The sequence below is a fragment of the Tubulanus polymorphus genome, chromosome 3 (genome assembly GCF_964204645.1).
Source record: "Tubulanus polymorphus chromosome 3, tnTubPoly1.2, whole genome shotgun sequence".
NCBI classification, from domain to species: domain Eukaryota; kingdom Metazoa; phylum Nemertea; class Palaeonemertea; order Tubulaniformes; family Tubulanidae; genus Tubulanus; species Tubulanus polymorphus.
In genome coordinates, this window is record NC_134027.1 from 22752954 (window position 1) to 22776104 (window position 23151).

General features: G+C 40.1%; 1 protein-coding gene across 1 annotated transcript in view; it reads left to right on the top strand.

The window, feature by feature from the left end:
* LOC141902913 (C-Maf-inducing protein-like) overlaps nucleotides 1-23151 on the top strand; it is a 63620-nt gene that overhangs the window by 22798 nt on the left and 17671 nt on the right. Inside the window, exons 2-11 of the mRNA XM_074790858.1 lie at nucleotides 1486-1614; nucleotides 5164-5214; nucleotides 9357-9428; nucleotides 12104-12193; nucleotides 13911-14015; nucleotides 18234-18314; nucleotides 19132-19235; nucleotides 20116-20217; nucleotides 20303-20392; nucleotides 21308-21373. Coding sequence (XP_074646959.1) covers nucleotides 1486-1614; nucleotides 5164-5214; nucleotides 9357-9428; nucleotides 12104-12193; nucleotides 13911-14015; nucleotides 18234-18314; nucleotides 19132-19235; nucleotides 20116-20217; nucleotides 20303-20392; nucleotides 21308-21373 — 890 coding nt within the window. The remainder of the gene's footprint in view (nucleotides 1-1485; nucleotides 1615-5163; nucleotides 5215-9356; nucleotides 9429-12103; nucleotides 12194-13910; nucleotides 14016-18233; nucleotides 18315-19131; nucleotides 19236-20115; nucleotides 20218-20302; nucleotides 20393-21307; nucleotides 21374-23151) is intronic.

Consider the following 23151-nt stretch of genomic DNA (forward strand, 5'->3'; position numbering starts at 1 on the left):
AAAAACGTTGGACCAAGCCTGAGCCAAATTTTAGCAAGAGACAAATGATTGCGTTTGAAATGCGACTGGTTCTGGAAGTCACTCACTTGACTTAAGGCACCGGCCAAATTTGGTTCTGTCCCGATCCGTGCCAAATTATCCCGGGCCAAATTGTCTCCGTGTGATCGCAGCTTTCTAGACCCCGGCCTTCCAACTTTTTTAGATCCGTACATACAGTTCCGATTCGCCAATGTCTGGGGACTTTTTTCTGAAGGTCACCTCACAGTTTTTTCTTTTTCGTTGTTAATGCGATACATATACGTCTGATAAAAATCAGCTATAATCGGAAACTTAGGGTTATTATTAACGATGACATTTGAACGCGATTCAAATGTCCCCGGTCGTAAATTAGCGAAACATTATGAAGCGTTATGACATTTTACATAAAAACTTCATTTCTCCGCCAGGACTGGGGAGTTATATTGTTTGTTTTTTCAATCAGACAGCGCGATAGTTAACCCTTTCAGTGCGTCTACACCGCAGTGCGGTGTATGAATCAGTGATGGACTTTGCTAGTACACCGCACTGCGGTGTATTGATTTAATTAGTAATTATTAATTATCTCTCTTGAAGATGGCAGCACCTGTCAAACATAGTGAAATATTACTAACTAACGATATAGCGCACCAGGGTGTAGACGCACTATTATAACGGGAATAGCACTATAATAGTTCTATTCCCGTTATTCAACACACTAAAAATTTTCAGAATTTTCAAATTATATTCATTATAAATTATATTCTTTAATAAGTCAGCCCTGAAAGGGTTAATCCACGCAATAGTCGGAAGCATTTGTTACGGTTCGCCCGTGTTTTAAGTCTTCGAATGTCACCAATTTGTTGCGAATCGCGCTTACCCTAATCCCGGTGATCGTCCCTTTTTCATTTTTGGACGTGCGTGCAGCCATCTTTTTCTGGCGATTTATGAATTTTCCGCGATTGGGCGAAAAAATGCGCTCATGCGGCCCCCTACTTAAACAGTGTGGTATCACGATTTCGTTACCGGCAGCATATGAAACGGTATTCAATATTATTTTTATTTTCATAATTATTATTTCGTTACCGGCCGCGTATGAAATGGTATTCAATATTATTATTATTTTCGTAATTATTATTTCGTTACCGGCCGCGTATGAAACGGTATTCAATATTATTATTATTTTCATGATTATTATTTCGTTACCGGCCGCGTATGAAATGGTATTCAATATTATTATTATTTTCATGATTATTATTTCGTTACCGGCCGCGTATGAAATGGTATTCAATATTATTATTATTTTCATGATTATTATATCGTTACCGGTCGCGTATGAAATGGTATTCAAGAACTTATTATTATTATTATTATTATTATTATTATTATTATTCAATATTATTATTATTTTCCTAATCATTATTGTTTTATTATTGTTATTATTATTTCTCTTCGTTTGTATATTTTCAGCCGACCGGATTCATGGAGTCGAGCATTCCGTACTCGACTATCGAGGATATGATCGTCGTGCCGCGCTGGGACTCGGGACAGAAATTCGTCATTCGCATCACTGTGCCCGACGGTTCCGTCTTGATACAGGTACGTACGTAATCGCGTCGCGTGGCACGCGCTCGATGATATTGTTTCTGAATGTTACTGTGTTACTGTACATCCACGAGGATTCCACGTACGAGGTTCCGCCGGTAGTCGTTAGTACAGAAAATGATAGTTTGAAATAATATGATTGTTGATTAACGTAAAAAAACTTATCACTGTCATCAATCTGTGGTATAAGTTTTGGTGTATCTATCTTAAAACTGAAAGTAGGGCGAGCAATTTTTTATTGTATTGTAATTTGTGTGACACCCTTTAGATAGTTGGTCGCCCGCGTTCGATTTCTTCTCCATTTCGATTTAATCGGAATGAACTTTTCTCTTAAATGAATCTTTTAAGAGAGCTATACTGATATCAGATAGGAGAAGAAGGAAAGTAGTTGGTGCTGTGATAATATATGGATTCGGGAGTCTAAAAAGATCCAGTTCAAAGCTCATTGAAGTTGAACTGATTTCGACGACGGATGACCTACTGCTGGGCTCGCCATCTGGTGGGATAGCTGGTTTCGCGAGTTCCCCGTTGACTCTGCTGCCCGGATTCAGCGTCTTGTTCGTAGTGTGAAGTCTTAGCCATCGCTTTTGAAATGTCTCATGTCTGACGACCATTGATGGAATACACTAGATCCGTGTGTTTTGACGACGATCTATTGACGATCTGGCGATAATAACGAAAAAGAAAAAAACGTAAAATTCCGGAAATTCGTTGAAATCGCTAGATCGCGCGTAAAATCAGTTTCTGTTTATGTCTTACGTATTTGACTGAGTTAATCGATCGGATTCTTAGCAGGTCAGGTCAGGGAGAACAACGCGCATTTCAGGGAAAGGGCAAGTCGAATAAAATCAGCGACCCTGATAAAAGTGTCGAATGTCTGTGAGAATCGATCAAAGTTATACGTATCGATACCTTTTGAAATAATTCTGATTGCAGCGTGTTAGTTTTCACATGCACTCATTCAAATAATTAGATAACGTGTAGTGTAATTCCAGAGGTGTGTATACATCGATAATTTCGCTGAAATTCTAGCCATTATTTTCTAATTCGTGTCATTACGATTCCATTCGTGGAGATTCTATTCTATTCTAGTCCTTTACATGGGTATAACTGTTGAACTCCACGTGGCAGCGTATCTATTCAACCGGTCATCCAATGCTCTCATTTCCATCTCGGTGTTTTCAATGGTGTTTTCAAAAACAAGTTCCATCTTGGTATGTACGACCCTCTTTAAGCTACATACCTTTTGCTATCATCAGGTGAAAATGTCCAATGTTTCAACTCCATGCAATGTTTCAACTGTAAACAAGTAGCTATCATCAGGCGGAAACATGCAATGTTTCAGCTCCATGCAATGTTTCAACTGTATCCTAGTAGCTATCATCAGGTGGACGTATGCAATGTTTTAGCTATATACTAGTAGCAATTATCAGGTGGACACAAGATCCAAGCAACGTAAAGCCAAATATAACATGCTATGTTTCAGCTACATACTAGTAGCTATCATCAGGTGGACACATGCAACGTTTCCGCTACATACTAGTAGCTATCATCAGGTGGACACATGCAACGTTTCCGCTACATACTAGTAGCTATCATCAGGTGGACACATGCAATGTTTCAGCTACATACTAGTAGCTATCATCAGGTGGACACATGCAATGTTTCGGCCCCATACTACAGAACTATCGACAGAACATACTTGGCTACAGAACTTTCGTCTTTTAGAACGGTCTAAGTCCGAGTTTGTGGAACCGCTCGGCGTGCTTTAATCATTATGAAATAGTTTCGCCCAGGTTTGATTAAATCGCAATTAGACAATGGCGTCACACGCGATATTTCTGCAGAAGCCATCAACGGGTGGAATGTAATAAAACACGTCGTGTTACGCCGGTAACCGAATCTATTTATATTGATCGACGTGTTGAACGCGGTCACACCCAAAAATTGATACATTATGTATTAAATTGATGACATTCGTAATGCGCAGCACGGCGCGGCGCGATCGGTGAGTGGCGATGAAATTTTGCAATCGTTTGACATTTTCGACGGAACTGGAAAGTTTCGAAACTTTTTCTTCGAAACCCTGTTCGCCTGTTTGACAAACGCTGCCGCCGGACTTTCGCATCCTCCCCCGGCAGGTATTCGAACCCGATGGCATCGAGATTGCCACTGCTACACTAGATCGAGCGCGTAGCTACACGCGCAGCTTAGATGATGTCATTATCAGCCAATCAGATATCCCATTTTATTTTAGCCCGGGTTTACCATTTAGAGTTCTTCCTTGAAATTTACCTCAGTGATTATACAACGAGCAATCTGATTGGTGCCGCAAGTTTTCGTGTGGCAAAGCTGCGCATGTACCTGCGCACTCGGTCTAGTGTGGCAGGGGTTCGTGCCGTGGCTGAGTGTAGCGATGCCATCAGGTTCAAATCCCTGCCAAGGGAGGATGGACTTTCCATGAAAAGTTGTTTGAAAACCGATTGGATTTTGATTATCAGATGGGGTACTTGCGCAACACCCCGGTGTTTTACACGACAGGTCTGTGAAATTCAGGTGAAATATCAATGGCCCTTCCAGAAATCGAAGATGACATCAGGATTAAGCTGAAGTTTCTGTATTTTGGGGGGGGATTGAAGGCTTCGCTTCTTCAGCAGCCACATTTAAATAGGCCCTAATAATAGTAATGATAATAATAATAATAGTAATAATAATAATAATAATAATAATAATAATAATGATAATAATAATAATAATAATGATAATAATCATTTATTCATTTATTTAGTGGGCACGTGTTCGGACCCACTATATGGTTTCCCACAGTACAGGAAAATTGGGAAAAAACTTGGGATTTTTCGTAATAATACTCCCAGTTTGGAAATATTTGAGAATTTCAGATTGAAATTTTCCTCTAATCATGGACATTTTTGGGAAATTCATTTACATTTCACATATTGCATTTGCCAAGGGGACCTTCTTCAACAATTTCTCTTTGAGAATCGCCTTTATCAGCCAGTAACAATTAGTATGTTAACTGTAGTATGATGATATATTTTTACGAAGGCTCCATTTTCCATATTTGGAAAAATCTAAAAAAAAGCACCGGTGAAATACTTGGGAAAATGTTGGGAATTTCTGATTGGTGTAACTGTGGTAACCATGGCATAAGAGCCTGACGCGAAGATAAAACAGTCGCCTTTTCTCCTGATTGTTTGTTATATACGTAGCTCTCATCGACAATGCTTCGGAGAAAAGACGGTCTTATTTCGATTAGCATGTCGGAACGCGCGGATCTTACGACCTGAAGTACGCAGTACTAGAGCACCGCGTGGTTCTTCGCTTGTTCGTGGCCGCCACCCTTTGAAGTACGCGATACTGGCGGAACCGCCGATCACTGCGGAATCATCGTGGAATCAACGCGGGTATACCCCCTCCCCCCTCATTGAAATGAATTAACTTTCAGCGGTTATTTAGCCTCGATGTATATGTGTTTTATCGATATATTTACCTATTTCAAATTTTGAAAAACTTTTCTTGCAGGCAAATAATTCGTACATCAGAGATCAATGGTTGCACTCGATTCAATGGAAGGTGAGTTTAAAAAACGCTTCATTAGATGCGTATGCTAGTAATTATCAAACTCAGAACTGTAGAACTGGACCCAGAGTTGAATGATTAAACCCACGCAATTGTGAAACTGGGTCCAGATATAAATTGTCAAACCCTCACAACTGCGGAACTGGGTCCTGAGTGAAATTAAACCCATAGAACTGTGGAACTGTGTGCTAAGTCAAATTAAGCCACTTGGCAACAGAACTGGATCCAGAGTAAAACTAAACCCACATTGTATTGCTTTGTCCTAAGTCCAATTAAACCCACACAACTGTTGAACTGGGTGCAGAATCAATTTAAACCCACACTACTGTGGAGCTGGATTCAGTGTCATATTAAACCCAGACAACTGAGGAACTGGATTCAGAGTCAAATTAAACCCACGCAACTGTGGAACTGGGTGTAGAGTCAAACTATACCTGTGCAATTGTGAAACTGGATCCAGTATCAATCAAACCCACACAACTGTGTCACCGAGTCATTTGAACTGTGTTTAGCATCAAACTGAAGCCCTAATTTGATCTCCATCTGTGTTTAACTCTGTTGACAGTGTCCGGAAATCATCGTCAACCTTTCAATACGGCGCTTTGATAACGTATCACAAAAAGCTATATTTTAATTGGATCGACTGTTTGAAGATAGCTCCGAGAACTCTATCATCCCCGCGTGTGCAGATCAATCATAGCGGGTGTGGCCGCAGTCACCCTTTCAACGCGTGCTGTTTATGCGATTCAGATTTTTGGAACGTACCCAATTTCCTTCAACCGAATTCGAAGCAAATCTAAAACAAAGTGAATATGATCCCCGTGTGTGAAATACACGGTTATCTCGACGAATAGAATGCTAATTGTCGTGATTCAAATTTAAAACCTATGGTCGTATCTCATGATTCCATCAGGTTCAAATCCCCGTGAAGGAGAAATGTGGCAGTCTCGATGCTATCGGGTTAAATTCCTGTGAAGGAGGAATGTGGCAGTCTCATGATGCCATCAGGTTCAAATCCCTGTGAGGGATGAATGTGGCAGTCTCGAAGCTATTGGGTCAAATTCCTGTGAAGGAGGCATGTGGCAGTCTCATGATGCTATCAGGTTCAAATCCCTGTTAGGGAGGAATGTGGCAGAGTCTCATGATGCTATCAGGTTCAAATCCCTGTTAGGGAGGAATGTGACAGTCGCATGATGCTATCAGGTTCAAATCCATGTGAGGGAGGAATGTGACAGTCGCATGATGCTATCAGGTTCAAATCCCTGTGAGGGATGAATGTGGCAGTCTCATGATGCCGTCAGGTTCAAATCCCTATGAAGGAGGAATGTGGCAGTCTCATGATGCCATCAGGTTAAAATCCCTCTGAAGGAGGAATGTGGCAGTCTCATGATGCCATCAGGTTAAAATCCCTGTGAAGGAGGAATGTGACAGTCTCATGATGCCATCGGGTTCAAATCCCTGTGACGGAAGAATGTGGCAGTCTCATGATGCCATCAGGTTAAAATCCCTGTGAAGGAGGAATGTGGCAGTCTCATGATGCCATCAGGTTAAAATCCCTGTGACGGAAGAATGTGGCAGTCTCATGATGCCATCGGGTTCAAATTCCTGTGAAGGAGGAATGTGGCAGGCTCATGATGCTATCAGGTTCAAATCCCTGTGAGGGAGGAATGTGACAGTCTCATGATGCTATCAGGGCATACGCTCGCGTAATACTGAGGAAACCCTGCTATGACGTCATCACCTATTCATTAGCATAACAAAACAATGTAGGTGGCGCCAGGTTACGCGCCGCGGAAGCCGTTTTTCAGCATTGCGGTACGGGAACGATCTTGAATTCGATTTGCGGAAATATTATAGCTAGGTGCTGGCAACGCTGCCGTTGTCAAGTTTTAATCCATCCTAGCGTCGTGCTCGTCAAATGTCGACCCACCGTTATTATGTATCAAAAAATGTCAAGTCTGAAAATAAACCTACGGTTTTTTGTGAACGTACGTAAACGAGGCGCGCGCATCCTATATTTAACTACCGCCTGAGGTTACGCGCTACTCATCGCGTAAATAACGATCTATTTTTAGGAATTTTGACTCATCTGATTTCATTTGTTTCTTTTTTTTTTGATCGTCGTAAAATGTACGTATAGTTCTGCGCTGTTTACCGGGACTCGAGCCCGGAGGCCGATTTGCGAAAACGTGACGAACGAAATTATGATTCGAATGTCTATATTTAACGTTTTCGCGTCGAAAATAGACGAAATTGTTTACAGTCGTATACGAATACTGACGCTCGAAAATTGACGGTCGTGGGAGTTTATTGTTTGACACTGAATCCAGCTCCACAGTTGTGTGGGTTTAATTTGGACCAAGCTATACACTTGTGTGGGTTTGAATTTACTCCGGACCCAGTTCCAAAGCGGTGTGGGTTTTATTTGACTTAGCATTCAGTTGTGTGTGTGGTTTTAACATTACTCTGGACCCAGTTCCACAGTTGTGCGGGTTTGATAATTTTTATTTTCTTATAATTTCTAATCGTCAGATTTTCCTTTCATTTTTTTTCTTCTTGCTGAGTGCTTGTGACCGTGGCCTTGAGAGGCTTTGCTTGGCCCACACAGAAAGCTTCTTTTCTCCGTTTTTATAATTGTACTTGTTTGAAAATAGTAAATTTTATTGTTTGTTTGTTTTTTCTCTCAATCTCTGTACAAAGCCTGTCATGCATTCCATGAAATAAATTTTAATTTGAACTTGAACTTAAACTTGAAGATCTCGTAATGATTTGTTCGCATTAGGCTTACAGTAACTACAGAAGAAATTAAATTCTACAATTTCTATTTACATGTATGAAAAATCTGACAAAAGCCGCGTTTAATGGATCCGCCTTTTTAAAAGTCAGCTCTGTTCCGGTATATTCCGGACTGACGTGGCTTGCAGCAAGTCTACTAAGTGCTACGTTATGTAAAAAATTTGTTAAGGACCTGAATCGTGCTTAATTTTTACAAAAACGCCCAACAAGTGTGGAAAAGTGCTAGTTTTGGATTTAGGCCCCATAGCTGTGATCACATGAGGGTTTTTAGCACGGGCCAAATTTGGCACGAAACAACTGTTCACACTGTGGCCAAATGATTTTAGTACGGGACGAATGATTGCATTTGAATTGCAACTGGGTCCGGAAATGACTCGCTTGCTTTGTGGATTTCTTGTTCAGTACCGAGTTGGTGGCTCGTTCTCTAATTAGGCACGGGCCATATTTGACTCGGACCTGATCCGCGCCAATTCACATCGGGTCGCATCATCTCCGTGTGATCGCTGCTTTTGACTTAGGCCTTATAAGGCGATCTGTGAATTTTTGGTCACTACGCTCGTAATGTGATAATACTTCGTAAGTGTTGATTAAATAATCTTAAGCCAAGCACAAATCACTTCTGGACAATTAACATGTCGTAGTGCGTGAATAATGGAACAGATTTGTCGACGCGTTGTTGTTGTTGATTTGTCTGATAAATCATGATGAGCGGAGAGTTACAATAGCCGCGATCACGATTTGGACCGGGTCGCGCAGCTCAAATGTATACGAGTTTGAAATAAGAATATTTCAAGTCAAAAGTTGATTATTTCTAATAATTTATCGCATAGTACAGTGAAATATATATCACCAGTTGAAAAAGAGTTCACGGTTCAACAATATTCCAGTTCGAAGTAAGAAATATTACACATTAAAAGTCCATTATTTCTAATAATTTATCGCATCGCACAGTAGAATATACCACTAATTAGAACACAGTTCACAGTTCGAAAATATTCCAGTTCGAATTTAGAACAATGTTACAAATGAAAATTTCATTAATTCTATCAATTCTTACGATTTATTCAATTCAAAGATTTCATTTAAGATACATTCAATTTAAGAGTTCATCGCACGGCTCAAAGTATATTATTGCAGTCTAATCGCGAGTGAATAGAATTGGAGAAATATATTGCTTTGAAACGGTCTTGGAAAAATCGCCGAGTGACCTACTTCGAAGATTTGGGGAGTTTTTACCGACAGGGATTTCTACCTGCGTTCTTGCGTGTCTCGGGACGTCACAACGATCGTATACGTAATCGCGCTGTCTTGAATATAATTTCCGAACTTTCTTTTTCCAGCGACACATGTTGAAATACGGTAAATTACTGAAGAACACTAGACGTCCAGATGTATTGATAAAGGAAATAACGGTAAGTCATTTCCTCTGTTTCCTCCCCGGGAGTCGTCTGTCGTCGGTTCCTGTACGTGGGTCGACCCCCGATTAACTGCCCACATCGGCGACATCATCGAAGGTCGATTTATACGATACTTGGCGAAAAACGTCTCTCAAAACGGGATCTTCCTTAAGCAATCATTTATTTATTATGTATGCATGAAATTTGAATACTTCAACCTCCCCATCCCCCTGTACGCAAAATCGGCCATTTTTCATATACATTTAGCATTACAGTACGCAATAAACCATTTTACAGTTGCTAGCTGCCATTTTGTTAGGGTACTTTTGTCCTGTATTGTTGGGTCATTTTTTTCTCTTTTTTAAAAACTATCCGTGATGTGTATTGTATCATATTTCATCTGTCCATGGATGGATTTTGACAACTTCAGCAACATTCAAACCGCGTGAATCTCTAGTTTTCAGTTATGTTAAAATCATTTCTCAAATTTACAACAATGCGACATGAGAGCGATATAAAAATCGGTGGTCAGTTTTTGCCGCGCGCATAGAAATCCAGGGTACTGAACTTTGAAGTTCGTTATATTCAGAAATAATTTTCTAAAAAATCCAAACATTTCAAGAACTGTGCGCATAAATGCCCCCTTTCTGGTGAACTTTGAAATTTTAAGATATCTTGCCTAGTTTTTTTCCTATGGCTCTTTAACTGCAGCGCGTGTATTGTCATTCCGAGATTCGGTGCTGTTTTCTTTGCGTGTATATCAGTATATGGGTGTTATTTCTTCATTTTCACTACACTTGTCTCTACGGAAAATGGTTTTAATTGTTGGTACGAGTATCAGGTTTAAATATTACGGCATTAATACTGTATTCCGTTCTCCGGCGCTAGTTCGTAATGGCTGTAATGGTAACCGCTTTTACGGCAGGCAGAGGCTTACGTACATGCACCCAAGAAAACCCAAAATATCACTCTTTTGTTGTAAATGCAATCCACACACTTCTTGCATTTTTGTGATGGTAGATGTCACTTTTTACTTTTTATCACCTGCGTCTGACATTCGAACTTGATACTTGATATTTCACCACCAAAACAAGAAAACGTTTTCCTATATTTTCTTCACAATCTAATCAATCTTGAGTGTACTTAATAGAAAGTATTCATAGAAAGTAGCTGAATATTTGCCCCACCCCATTTGTCCAGCTTTTTGACCACTTCTCCATCCATCTAATTTCAGTAGATTTTTATATAAATTTATTGATAGACTACTGATTTAAATGGTCATCATACTCGATTTTGAGTGCTATATTTCTTTTCTTCTTCCATCTCAATATAGGCCCATATATTCTCTTCCGCGCGCAACTTCGAATGCGTGATCAAAATGCCGCTCAGTCTCGCTGCTAAAACTGGTCAGAAAAATCCCTTAAACCCCAACATCTCTAATGTCTCCGATCTATTATATTGCATAAACGACGTGATATTTAAACCTGATACTCGTACCAACAATTAAAACCATTTTCCGTAGAGACAAGTGTAGTGAAAATGAAGAAAAAACTCCCATATACTGAAATACACGCACAGAAAACAGCGCCGAATCTCGGAATGACAATACACGCGCTGCAGTTAAAGTGCCATAGGCATTTATGCGCACAGTTCTTGAAATGCTTGGATTTTTTAGAAAATTATTTCTGAAAATAACGAACTTCAAAGTTCAGTACCCTGGATTTCTATGCGCACGGCAAAAACTGACCACCGATTTTTATATCGCTTTCATGTCGCATTGTTGTAAATTTGAGAAATGATTTTAACATAACTGAAAACTAGAGATTCACGGGGTTTGAATGTGGCTGAAGTTGTCAAAATCCATCCATGGACAGATGAAATATGATACAATACACATCACGGATAGTTTTTAAAAAAGAGAAAAAAATGACCCAACAATACGGGACAAAAGTTCCCTAACAAAATGGCGGCTAGCAACTGTAAAATGGTTTATTGCACTGACCCCTCCCCTAATGCGTACGTAATAAATGAATGATTCCTTATCATTAGTCGCGATCGCACAAGCATTTTTGGCCGGGGTGTGTAAAATTTGGCCCAGAACAACTGTTCACACGGATGCCAAAATGGCCCAGTGCCTATTTGGCCCCACCAAAAACGTCGGACTAGGCCGGAGCCAAATTTTAGCACCGGACAAATGATTGCGTTTGAATTGTTACTGGTTTCGGAAACTGCTCTGCACTTGCCTTTGTTTGGGCATTGTTTAGCATTGAGTGAGTGGTTTGCGTGTCTAATTAGCTACGGGCCAAATTTGACTCGGGCCTGATCCGTGCCAATATGGCCAAATCGTCTCCCTGTGATCGCGGCTTAAATCCTGCATCAAATTTTGGTGGTATCCCAGTTTGCTTATCGATTTAAGTTGTTACAGCCTGTGGGCTCTGTGACTCACTTATCGATTTAAACTCGCATTTCATAATCTTTATGTGAAAAATAAATTATATTTATATAAGTTTCTTATCAAGAAAACAATGGAAGGAATTGAATGAAACGCCGTCTTGTGGCGAAAATCAGAAATTTCTCGTGTCCTGTTGGGACGGTGTGAACGCACTAAAAGGGTCCTTAATTCCGGAATTGAATAATGAATATCTGAATTGAACGTCTTTTCGATTATCGGAATTATTTGTTTATTTCAGAGTATGATCGACGTATCATTGACAACTCCGATCCAAGACATCAGCGTTTCACAGTTTCCTTTAGATCTCGTTTCTGAATTACTACAACAGGTTCGTCGTACTCGCCATTTCGCAACTGGTTTCGTACGTTCGTAATGAATCTCCGTTTTACTCAAAAACTCTCATACCCTCGCTCTCAAACCCTCGAAACGGAAACGTCGTTTTCGACGGATATGCGTGGCAGACGATGAAATCAACTTCGCATTTCATCGGATGCATTTGAAACTAAAAGCGTTTGGAAGTCATAGTGAATATTCTTCAGACCGAGTTCATCGTAGATGATAAAAATCAGTCTGTTGTTAACCCATTAGCACTCAAGCCGCGCGAATCCGCCCCGGCACTTTTTTCGTATGCTGCACGAAAACGGTTATAGTGGGATTCGAATCCAATAGCTCATGATAAATTAGACACCTAAGTCCTCGAAATACCGAACAGAAAACAACATCCTCCTATTTCAATTTCTCGAGTATTGCGAGTCTGAACATGATGTACCTAAGCGCTCACTTAAAATTCAAGTAAATTTGAATGAATTTTGGGGAGGACGCGATTTTGGTGGCCCACCTCATCGAATATTACATCGAATGAAAGCCTTGACTATTTACTACAAAATAACACGAACTTGTAATGCATGGAAATAAACAGCAAATGAGCTATTCGGTATCTTGAATTTTCCCTTGAATTTTTTGAGGAGTAATTGACACTACATAGTGAAATTCCTGAGTGCTAATGGGTTACACGAGAAATTTACTCGGGTATCATTTTGTTCGGTATCGTCTTCAAAAAGAATCCCGTCGCGTGAAGTCATTTCAATTGTCTTTTGGTACTTGGCGCATAGTGGCGAGTGTTGCCGATTGAGACTTTGACCTCCATTAACCTGAATTCGATTTAAAGCGAATGACGCACGCGCTGATTTCAACAAACGCCTTTGATATCGATATATTGCGCGGTTCGATTGCGTACATTATGAAACAGGGTGTGGCCGTTTTGTGTAACCTTAAACTTATGTGAATCGATCATTTTAAATGCCTTCATCGTGTATCGAATGCTCTTGAAATGCTCCTTCATTTCTGGAATTGATACTGTTAGTGGGGGGTGGGGCAATTCTTAATCTGTTTCGGGTGAATGAATAAACTTCCGCAGAACCTGGAATTCTCTGTATAACTGCCCGATGGTACTTTTACATTTTGAAAAATGAAAACCATCTATTCAATCGTTGGAGCATTTGAATTTTCGATTCCGTTAAGGGTGGTTCCGAGAATGTGCAAATCCTAACATTCATGGGGACATCGAAGGCTGGCTCCGAGAGGATTTATTCAGTTAGTAAGAATGTCATTGACGGGAACTTTCGTTATACATTAAACACACGTATTCAATAGGGATGGCTCCAAGCATATCCGAATCATGACATTTGTGGCGATATCAAAGGCTGGCTCCGAGTTGTTTTTGTTTTGGAGTCAGTGAGATTGTCCGTCATGGAAACATTAGCTGATAGCTAACACGTGTACCCAAAGGGTTGGCTCCAAGTATTGCCGTTCAGAGCCATCCATCCGTCCATCCGTGGATAGCTCTTGGTGGATATGATTTTGATGCCGGTTAAGGATGTCCATTCATGAAAACTTTGTTTCTAATAACGTACCATATGAACAATATACATGATTAATAATCTCACTTTCAATGAGAATTTTGTAACAGTATTCTGTGTTAAGCCGTAAAAGAAGAGCACATTGTAGAAATATTCCGAAGACAAATCTCATACGTTTCTTTACAGAATGGTAACATATCAAAAGTTGCCCATGAAAACATAATCGTTGCTCTGGCTCCTTTATTAGAGAACAATCACCCGACTCAAGAAATATGCGACTTTTTTACCAAGGTAAGTGGCCATTAGACTCCTGAGTCCCTGCCTCATCGTACCCTTATGAAATATCACGGTTGTGTATATTCAATTTTGATTCTGGATCCAGTCCCATGTGTGGGTTTAATTTGACTCTGGATCCGGTTCCACAGTTATGTGGGTTTAATTTGACTCTGGATCCAGTTCCACAGTTGTGTGGGTTTAATTTGACTCTGGATCCAGTTCCACAGTTGTGTGGGTTTCACTTGACTCTGGGTCCAGTTCCACAGTTATGTGGGTTTAATTTGACTCTGGATCCAGTTCCACAGTTATGTGGGTTTAATTTGACTCCGGATCCAGTTCCACAGTTGTGTGGGTTCAATTTGACTCCAGATCCAGTTCCACAGTTATGTGGGTTTAATTTGACTCCGGATCCAGTTCCACAGTTGTGTGGGTTCAATTTGACTCCGGATCCAGTTCCATAGTTGTGTGGGTTTAATTTGACTCTGGATCCAGTTCCACAGTTATGTGGGTTTAATTTGACTCCGGATCCAGTTCCACAGTTATGTGGGTTTAATTTGACTCCGGATCAAGTTCCACAGTTGTGTGTGTTTAATTTGACTCCGGATCCAGTTCCACAGTTGTGTGGGTTTGATTTGACTCTGGATCCGGTTCCACAGTTGTGTGGGTTTAATTCTAGTCTGGATCCAGTTCCACAGTTGTGTGTATCTAAATTAACGCATAGTCCGCCCGAGCCATTAATTGGTATTTGAACCATTAATAAATTCCTGAACTCATGTAGCGTTTTTAGTTTCGATATTTCCGCTTTCATTTTCATTCGTTTTCTCTTCACTTTGTTTTTATTTCCCTCTTGATTTATTATAGTATATGAATAAAACGGAATTGTTTAAAATGATGGGAAAGGTATCGCTTACGAAACGGATACATGTTTACTGTCGAACTGTGCATTTTTTCAAATCGAAAATTCACAAAAATTCGCCGACGTTTTTAACACCGTTCGTTGCCATGGCGATTCTTCCGGTTGTTTCACCGATTTAAATCTATTTTATAATAATCTGTTGTTTTGACATTGTCCTTGTCCAGAATTGACCGACGAGCATCGATTGGTGAAGCAGAGTTTACATTGCCAGCCAATCAGGATTGTTCTCTGAAATTATATTTAGACATTTCATGATAGTAATGGCAGCAGACCATAAGTATGAGATGTTTCATAGTGGCAATGGTGATAGAACCAGAACTTTGAGATATCTCAAGTAGCAATGGTGATAGAACCAGAACTTAGAGGTATCTCAAGTAGTAATGATGGTAGAGCCCGAAGTATGAGATATCTGGCAGCGAAGGTGTTAAGAAGGTCTCTGATTGAATCTGTTTTCACAAATTTAGTTGAATTCATCAAAGTGTTTTTGTGTCACGAAGAAACTGACGGGATGGCTGTAGCCGTCTATGGAACCTAATGTAGAATTCTTAGTCGATATTAAGAGAGAGGGATTGCACAAATGTCATACCAAAGAGCGCATAAAATTCATAATCTCTCTAGGATGGGCTCATTCAAAATTTGTCTAAGTTCCATGGTTGTGGGTTTAACCCCTTTGGTGCTGACTAATTAATACCCTCAAGTGCTGGAAATAATTTGAAAATGTTTGAAAAATTCCAACCAAGTGCATACAATAATAGGCATCAACTATAGTGCATCTACACCGCAGCGCGGTGTATCGTTAGTAACTTATATCTAACAGTGTTTGATAGGTGCTGCCATCTTTCATTAGAGATAATAAACGTTTACGAGTTACATCAATATACCGCATTGCGGTGTACTAGCAAATTACATCAGCGATTTATACACCGCGATGCGGTGTAGACGCACTGAAAGGGTTAATTCTTACTAGGACCAATTTCTACAGCTGATTGAGTTTGATTCGTGTTGAGATGAGCTGTGCCGAGAATATTTTCATTTCAGGAACTTACCCCGGGGTACTGTGTGCAATCCCTCTGTTAAGCCTAGCCTACATCGACACTGCGATTGGAGACAACTAATTGCCGGGCGAGTTTTCGGCGCATGAGAGCAACTGGCTGGATACAATCAGTTGCTCGATTGTGTGGATGTGAGCTAGCTTACGACTGGTTAGCGTCCATCTATCTCCAGTTCCAGCCAGTTGCCCATGTTCTACTTTTGAGCAACTAGTTGTACTCAGTTGTTGTCATATCCGTTGATGTGGGGCTCAATAATCAAAAACACATGGTTGCAACTGACTAAAACAAAAGCAATTTGTCACGTGACTCGAGATGCCCTGAGAATATTTGCTAGATTACACATCTCAGTTGCTGTCGATGTGTGCGCTATGGACCTAGCGACCGGCATGAGCCACGCAGATGCTGGTTTTCATTAGATCTTCGATGTGAGCGGGGTACTCGCTCACTAGCAACTAGTTGTCTCCAGTTGCTTTGTCGATGTATGATCTAGGCGGTTAGATTAGGCATTCATTCACCATCTTCAGTTACCAATAGCGTCGGCACTGACCGCGAAGGGACGAAAGCCTCTTTTTTATTTACATTCTCTTATGTTCGACGTTTACGTTCTAGATATCATTGCTTCGTTACGAGTGAAATCCCACGATTATGAATTGACTAGAAATTTTATTGAAAAATTATCAAAATATTTCGGGCGGTTAAGCTAAAAAAACTGAAGAAGGACCGGACCCGCCCGAAATATTTTCATAATGTGTGGGATTTTAAATCTTATTACTACACCACGGATATTGTGATTTCAAGTGAAACATCATTGCTTTTATTCACATTTTCTTTATACGATAGATTCAGTAGAAATCACTTGAGTTGTTTTTTTCGTAGATGTTAGACACACGATCATCCGACGCAACGTAAAACTTGCCGATTAGTTTCTTCGAACAGTGTTTTTATTACATTTCGGATTTCGTTTATTCATAACGTTTCCAGAAAAATGCATTTAGAGCCACTTTTGTCTTTTTCAATGAAAACTGTAATTGCTATAGACCTTAACCCTTTCAGTGCTGGCTAATTAATACCCATTAGTGCTGAAGATAATTTGAAAATTCTGAAAAATTCCACCCTAGTGTGTTGAATAACGGGAATACCACTATAATGTGTCTACACTGCGGTGCGGTGTATCATTAGTTACTAGTATTTCACTATGTTTGACAGGTGCTGCCATCTTTCAAGAGAGATAATTAGTCATTACTAATTACATTAATTACGGTGTACTAGCAAAATCCATCACTGATTCGTACACCGCACTGCAGTGTAGACGCACTGAAAGGGTTAACCTATTAGCCCTCATCCGCTCTGCCTATTACTCCTCAAGCCGCCTGAATCTGCCCTGACCCGTTTTTGTCTGCTACACAAAAACTGTTATAGTGGGATTCAAACCCATTCGTGTAGGATATTAAACTGACACCCAAGACGTCAAAAATCTGTACAGAAATCAACATCTTCCTATTTGAAATTATCGAGTATTTGGAATATGAACATGACCGATCCGAGAGCTCACTTATATCCAAGTATTTTTGAATGAATTTCAAGGGCAGAAAGGTCACAATTTTTGGTGGTCCACCTTTGCAATTCTATCCAGTGCACACTTTGGTAAAACAAAGGTGTTTATGACTTGACGTTGTAACTGGTCAAAAGCCATCAGCGAACTTCGATATTTTAGCGCAAAAACTAGTGCGGATAACCTTAAAAAACATATTTCCTAATCAAATGGTGCACTAATTATGAACTTTCTTAGGGGCAGACATCAAAGTTTATTTGAAAAATAAATAAATTTTCAAAATGGCGCTCGGCTCAAAAATACTGTTCATTCAGACCGACAAAACCCTTACATATACTATATTGATTCTCATGTGATTCCTATTTCACATTGATTCCTATTGATTATGTTTTCTGCGCGCAATAATGTTCCGCGAATTTTTCGCGTTCGCCCAGGACAGCGTTCGCAAAAGTATGGTGGAGAATTTCTAAAAAAGTTACGGTGTTCGATTGCGAAAACATTTCAATGGAACAATTTTGTAGAGTGTTTTTGTTCCCGGCGAATGGTCGATCGATTCAACGTTTTCATGAACGTTTGGCTAAAATGTTCCATCATCTGCGTCGGGCTTTAGCCTCGCGTTCGGCGCTTGTTTGCGTAATTTCCGTAGCTTTAATGACGCGTGTTCGATTTCGAAAATAATGAATACTGACGGTTGAAAATTTGTTCAATTTCAGCATTGTAAAAACAGTCCGCGTTCGAATATCGTGATCGAACTTTTCACACCGGTCGTTCAGAGAATTCTCAAACATAATATGGTAAGTTGTATCGGAAAAGGTTCTCCTACGAGGGCACTCTTCAATGATTCAGTAAAATTATGATTATAGTTACGAATGACAGCCTTATTATTCTTGATGACTTCAACAATTAAGTAAAATACGAGTATTGCTCCGACCTCCAGAATTTAGTGAAAAGTTACTAATCTCACCCTTTTCATTATCAAGTAACTTCAAACAATTCAGTGGAAATTATGATTAGTCTTTTCATTCTTGACCTTCATATTCTCGACCTTCATATTCTTGATGTATTCAGCTATTTAGTAAAAAGTTATTAATGACATGCTTTTCATTCTCAAATAACTTCAAACCATTCATCGAAAATATAATGAGTCTCAGGCCCTTATTTAGGGGAGATTCAGGGGGTTCGAACAAACCCCTTGCTCATTGATAAACTACTGCCAAGATGCCGGCCTTGAATAGATTTGAGCATTGATTTCGAAAGATTCACTCATTGGAAACACTTATTCGTTTTCGTTCAAAATATGCACATGCTTTCAAACTTCATTTGAGACCAAATTGTAAGAAATTTTCATCCCAGATAATTTAGAAGCTCCTATTTGCCTCTAATTTTCAAAAAATCTCTGCCAGTAATCCCCAAATCTTGACATTTCGGTGGCACCTTACAAAAGTTCCGCTTTCATGAAGAACCCCTAAAGACAAGGCTGGCCAAGGGCCTGAGTCTCATTTGCATCCCTCTGAAGAAATGTACCCAAGATTTTGAGAATCAATGATGAATGAAAATTATTTTCGATTCGATGATTTTCATGTTTTTTTTCTTCTTTTTTGTTTCGGTTAGGATTTCGGAAAATACCCGCGAATGCGCACCTTCGTACAGGAGTATATGCAGGCATTGAATTCGCAGAATGATGGCCGCCGAGTCGTGCAGAACTTCGTTCGCGGGTACGAATCGAGAACTCCGAAAAAAATGGCTTCCAGCTATGAGGATTTCATCATAATTGATGAAAGCATCATAAATACGATTGCTCGAAGCCATTTTCTTTCTGAGTTTTTACACATATTTCATCGAATAGGGAAGGGTGGCTCCGAGAATATCGGAATTTCAGTGTCATCCATTCCTCCAATGGATGGCTGCGGGTGAATTTGGTTGACTCACAGAGGAAGGGTTTCTTTTCCCCTCAACGTATCAAGAACCACTTGGGGTATTATTAACCCCCTTCATTGGGTGAAAGGGCCCAGAGAAAGACCGTAGACCATCGACCAAGAAACCCGGATTGGAACCCGCAAACCTTCGATTGATGAGACCAGTGACCGATGGCTTAAACAACCCGCAGATCTGCCAACTTACCGATTTTAATTATTTGTTACTATTCCATAATGAGAAATACTGATTTTATTCGTTTGATGGGTACAGAAATATGCAAGATGTTACCGAGGGTCTTACTCTTGATTACTGATTAATATTTTGAAAATTATCTGTCATGTTTCAATGAAATCCCACTGAAAGATTTCAATTTGTTACCGATAGCGCTTTTCAGAGGTTGTCAGCCACGTGACTCGCCCTCCGCACGGCTTGGAAATCGCATAATAGAAATCTAATAACTGTCTATAAGTCATCATCATGTTTCAATGACATCACTGATCGGGATTTTTGCGAGGCGACCATCTTTTTTCTCGAGGCACATACGTACGAATCTGATAAAATGAGGCTTCAATTATGATATCATATATCCGCGTAGTATGCACGCGTGAAAGCACGGAATATGATGATGTTGATGATGATGACGACGATGATGAGTGCATGTTCTCGAATCTATTTCAGCAATCACGGCGTGTCGAGTAACTGCCCTCATCCGCGAGTATTACCGAACCTCGTAGCCGTTTGTCTGTCCGCGGTCTCCAACGTCTACGACGACAAAAAGAAGTGAGTAGCGTCGATTTTAACGTTTCGATTTATTCGAGATTCGTTTCGTCGAAACTGACGTCGTATTCCGTATCTTTCGTGTCAGTCTTATGCGTGAAAACGAATTCGAAAATACGTTGGAAATGGGTGAAATTCAAGAACGATTAAGTTGTTACATCGCCATTTTCGAAGCCATGTAAGTAGACGTCGTTCGTTGACGATTAAAACCCTTTCAGCGCATCTACACCGCAGTGCAGTGTACATATCGGTGGTGGACTTTGCTCGCACACCGCCTGTGGTCTATTGTTATATTTGATAATTAATTTTTATCTAATGAAAGATAGCAACATTTGTTAAACATACCGGTAGTGAAATATTAGTAATTAATGATACACCGCACCACGGTGTAGATGATATTTAGTCGTATGCCTGTTATTCAACACACTGGGGTGGAATTTTTTGATTATCCGCATCATCTCCGGGTATTGATTAGTCAGCACTGAAAGGGTTAACGCATAACAATGGGCAATCGGCCACTGGCAATGCTGCTGTGGCACTTGGGGATTCCTCTTGTGGCAAGTGAGGATCCGCTTGCGGTTTTGTAGTAGTATTCCATACATCGGTGGCATACTGTGGCAGCCGGGGATTCCTCATGTGGCAAGTGAGGACCCATTCAGGTCTCGTAGTCTACCACTCATCAATGGCCTACCGTGGCAATTGAGGATTCCCTTGAAGATTCCCTAAGTTGCTTAGCACAGAGTTTCCGTTTCTACTACGTTTGAATTAAAGTCGACTATTTTCCAAAATGAATCAATTATCGAAAAAACCTTACAAAGCACTCAGTAGAAAAGTCAATCAAGAATTGGAAATTCTATATCTTCAATTTCATGAGACTCATATGATAATATTAGGATTTGGGAGGCATAAATCTTACGTAAGTTGGTTTAGATTATTAAGTGGAGTCGGGAAATTTCTGACGCTAGTACATTGATACAGTAATAATACTGTTCGTTATATAAGCTCTTAAGTACATACTTCTTCGCCTCCTATAGAATCGAAATTCTGCCGCGTCGAGCATCGAAGTTTTATTACGTCGTATTTTTCATTCCAGGTCGGAGTTCGACGATTGGAGACCGGTTCTGAGCAGCCTCCTGCAGCCGCTCCCATTCCCTGACGAGTACGTATCAATAAAAAAAACTCGATAGTACCCGCCGATACACGCGGGCGGTTCATAATATGTCTTACATGTTTTTATAAAGTGCCTAATCGGTGAAATTGTTTTTAAAGGCCCGAATGAGTGCCTAATTTTGTCCGCTCATCAGAGATGTTAGACTTCTATTTTTTGACAAAGTTCTGTTATTTTTCATTTCATTTTCCTGGTAAAAGGAAATGCTGAGAAATTGCATCTGAGAACACTTAAAATTTGAAAAATTTCCCAATTTTTTTCGGATATTAACTATTTTCCTTTCTTTTCCTTTGGCCACTTACATCTCTGGTCTCATCTGAGACACTTTATTTAGACGACTTGGCTATTTTCAACAAAAAAAAAAGAAGAAAACTGTGGCATCGATTTCACACTTCTAAATCAAACGCAGTGCTTCAATAGTTTTAGAATGCAGAGTGCTTGTTTAGCTTAGCCAGTGCAAATGCCTGGCCCGTTCGCAACTGAAAATGACTTGAATTGAATGTAAATGTTTTCAAGAAACGCAATAGCGTAGGTGTCTCCTTAAGATTGAAAATAGTTTATTCAGGCCAGGACAACGGTTTAAACCTCTATTACAAAAGTATAACACTACGAAAGAACCTAGTTGTTAATGATATCTAATGATATGTCAATTATTACATAGCGCAGGTATCCTAAACAGAGTTCCAATGCGCTCAATATCGGTATTATTACCCCCAACCTATATCTCTAATCCAGGTATATCAGTCATTTTTCCCTGGGTAGAAGTAACATCCGAGCAGCTGCTAGGCGCTCAGGAGTCATCTATCAGGTCAGGTACCCATTTTCTCCTGGGTTGAGAGGCAATGAGGATAAGTGTCTTGCCCGAGGACACTACGGTAATGTACATACAGGGTTCAAACCCACGACCTGGCTTCCCAGAGTCGAACCTTCGAACCTTCGAACCGTTCGCCCACGCCGCTCGCTCGCCTGATTGTTGCCTAGGTTGTTTAGTTCTTGAATTCGAAATCTCGTTGATTTTACCCTTTTTGAAAACTAATTCGATCCCTTGAAAAATCTCAGGGACGCTCAGGAATAGCCGTAGCACCAGTTCAGGCGTACAAGAATCACGCGAATATGAACAATAGCCTCGGAGTCAAATCGTCTTGTTACCGCTGTTGATAATGAATAGATCAACTCGGCTTCGGTTAACCCATTAGCGCTCAGGAATTTCTCTATCTACTGTCTATTACCTCTCAGAAAATTCAACGGAAAATTCACACCGATAAACAATAGCTCATTTCCAGTTAATTCCCATGTTCGAAAAGCTCTCATCATTTCGTTGTGAACACACTACGCTTTCATGTGACAAAAGATTTTTATGAGGCGGGCCACCAAAATCGTGACCTTTTCGGACCCCCTTCGATATTCATCCGGACTTACTTTCTTGGATGTTACGTAACGACTGATAAGTGACAGCGAACATACGCTCACTCACCGGGGATCGAACGCGGGGCTTGTGCGTAGAAAGCAAGCGTGCTAACCAGTAAACCGATATAACGATTTAACTTTTAGTCCACTCGGCCAGCTGGTCGTATATGCTTAACAGTTAGCGAGCGCTTGGATCAGTCATGTTCATACCGTATTTGTGAGATGTTAATTTCCGTAAAGAATTTCGACGTCTTGGGTGTCTAGTTTATCATTTCATTTCATTTTCATTTATTTGACAAACTTATGATCATTTATAATACAAAAACAACAGGTTATAACGTTATAACATAAGTATGTCTGGG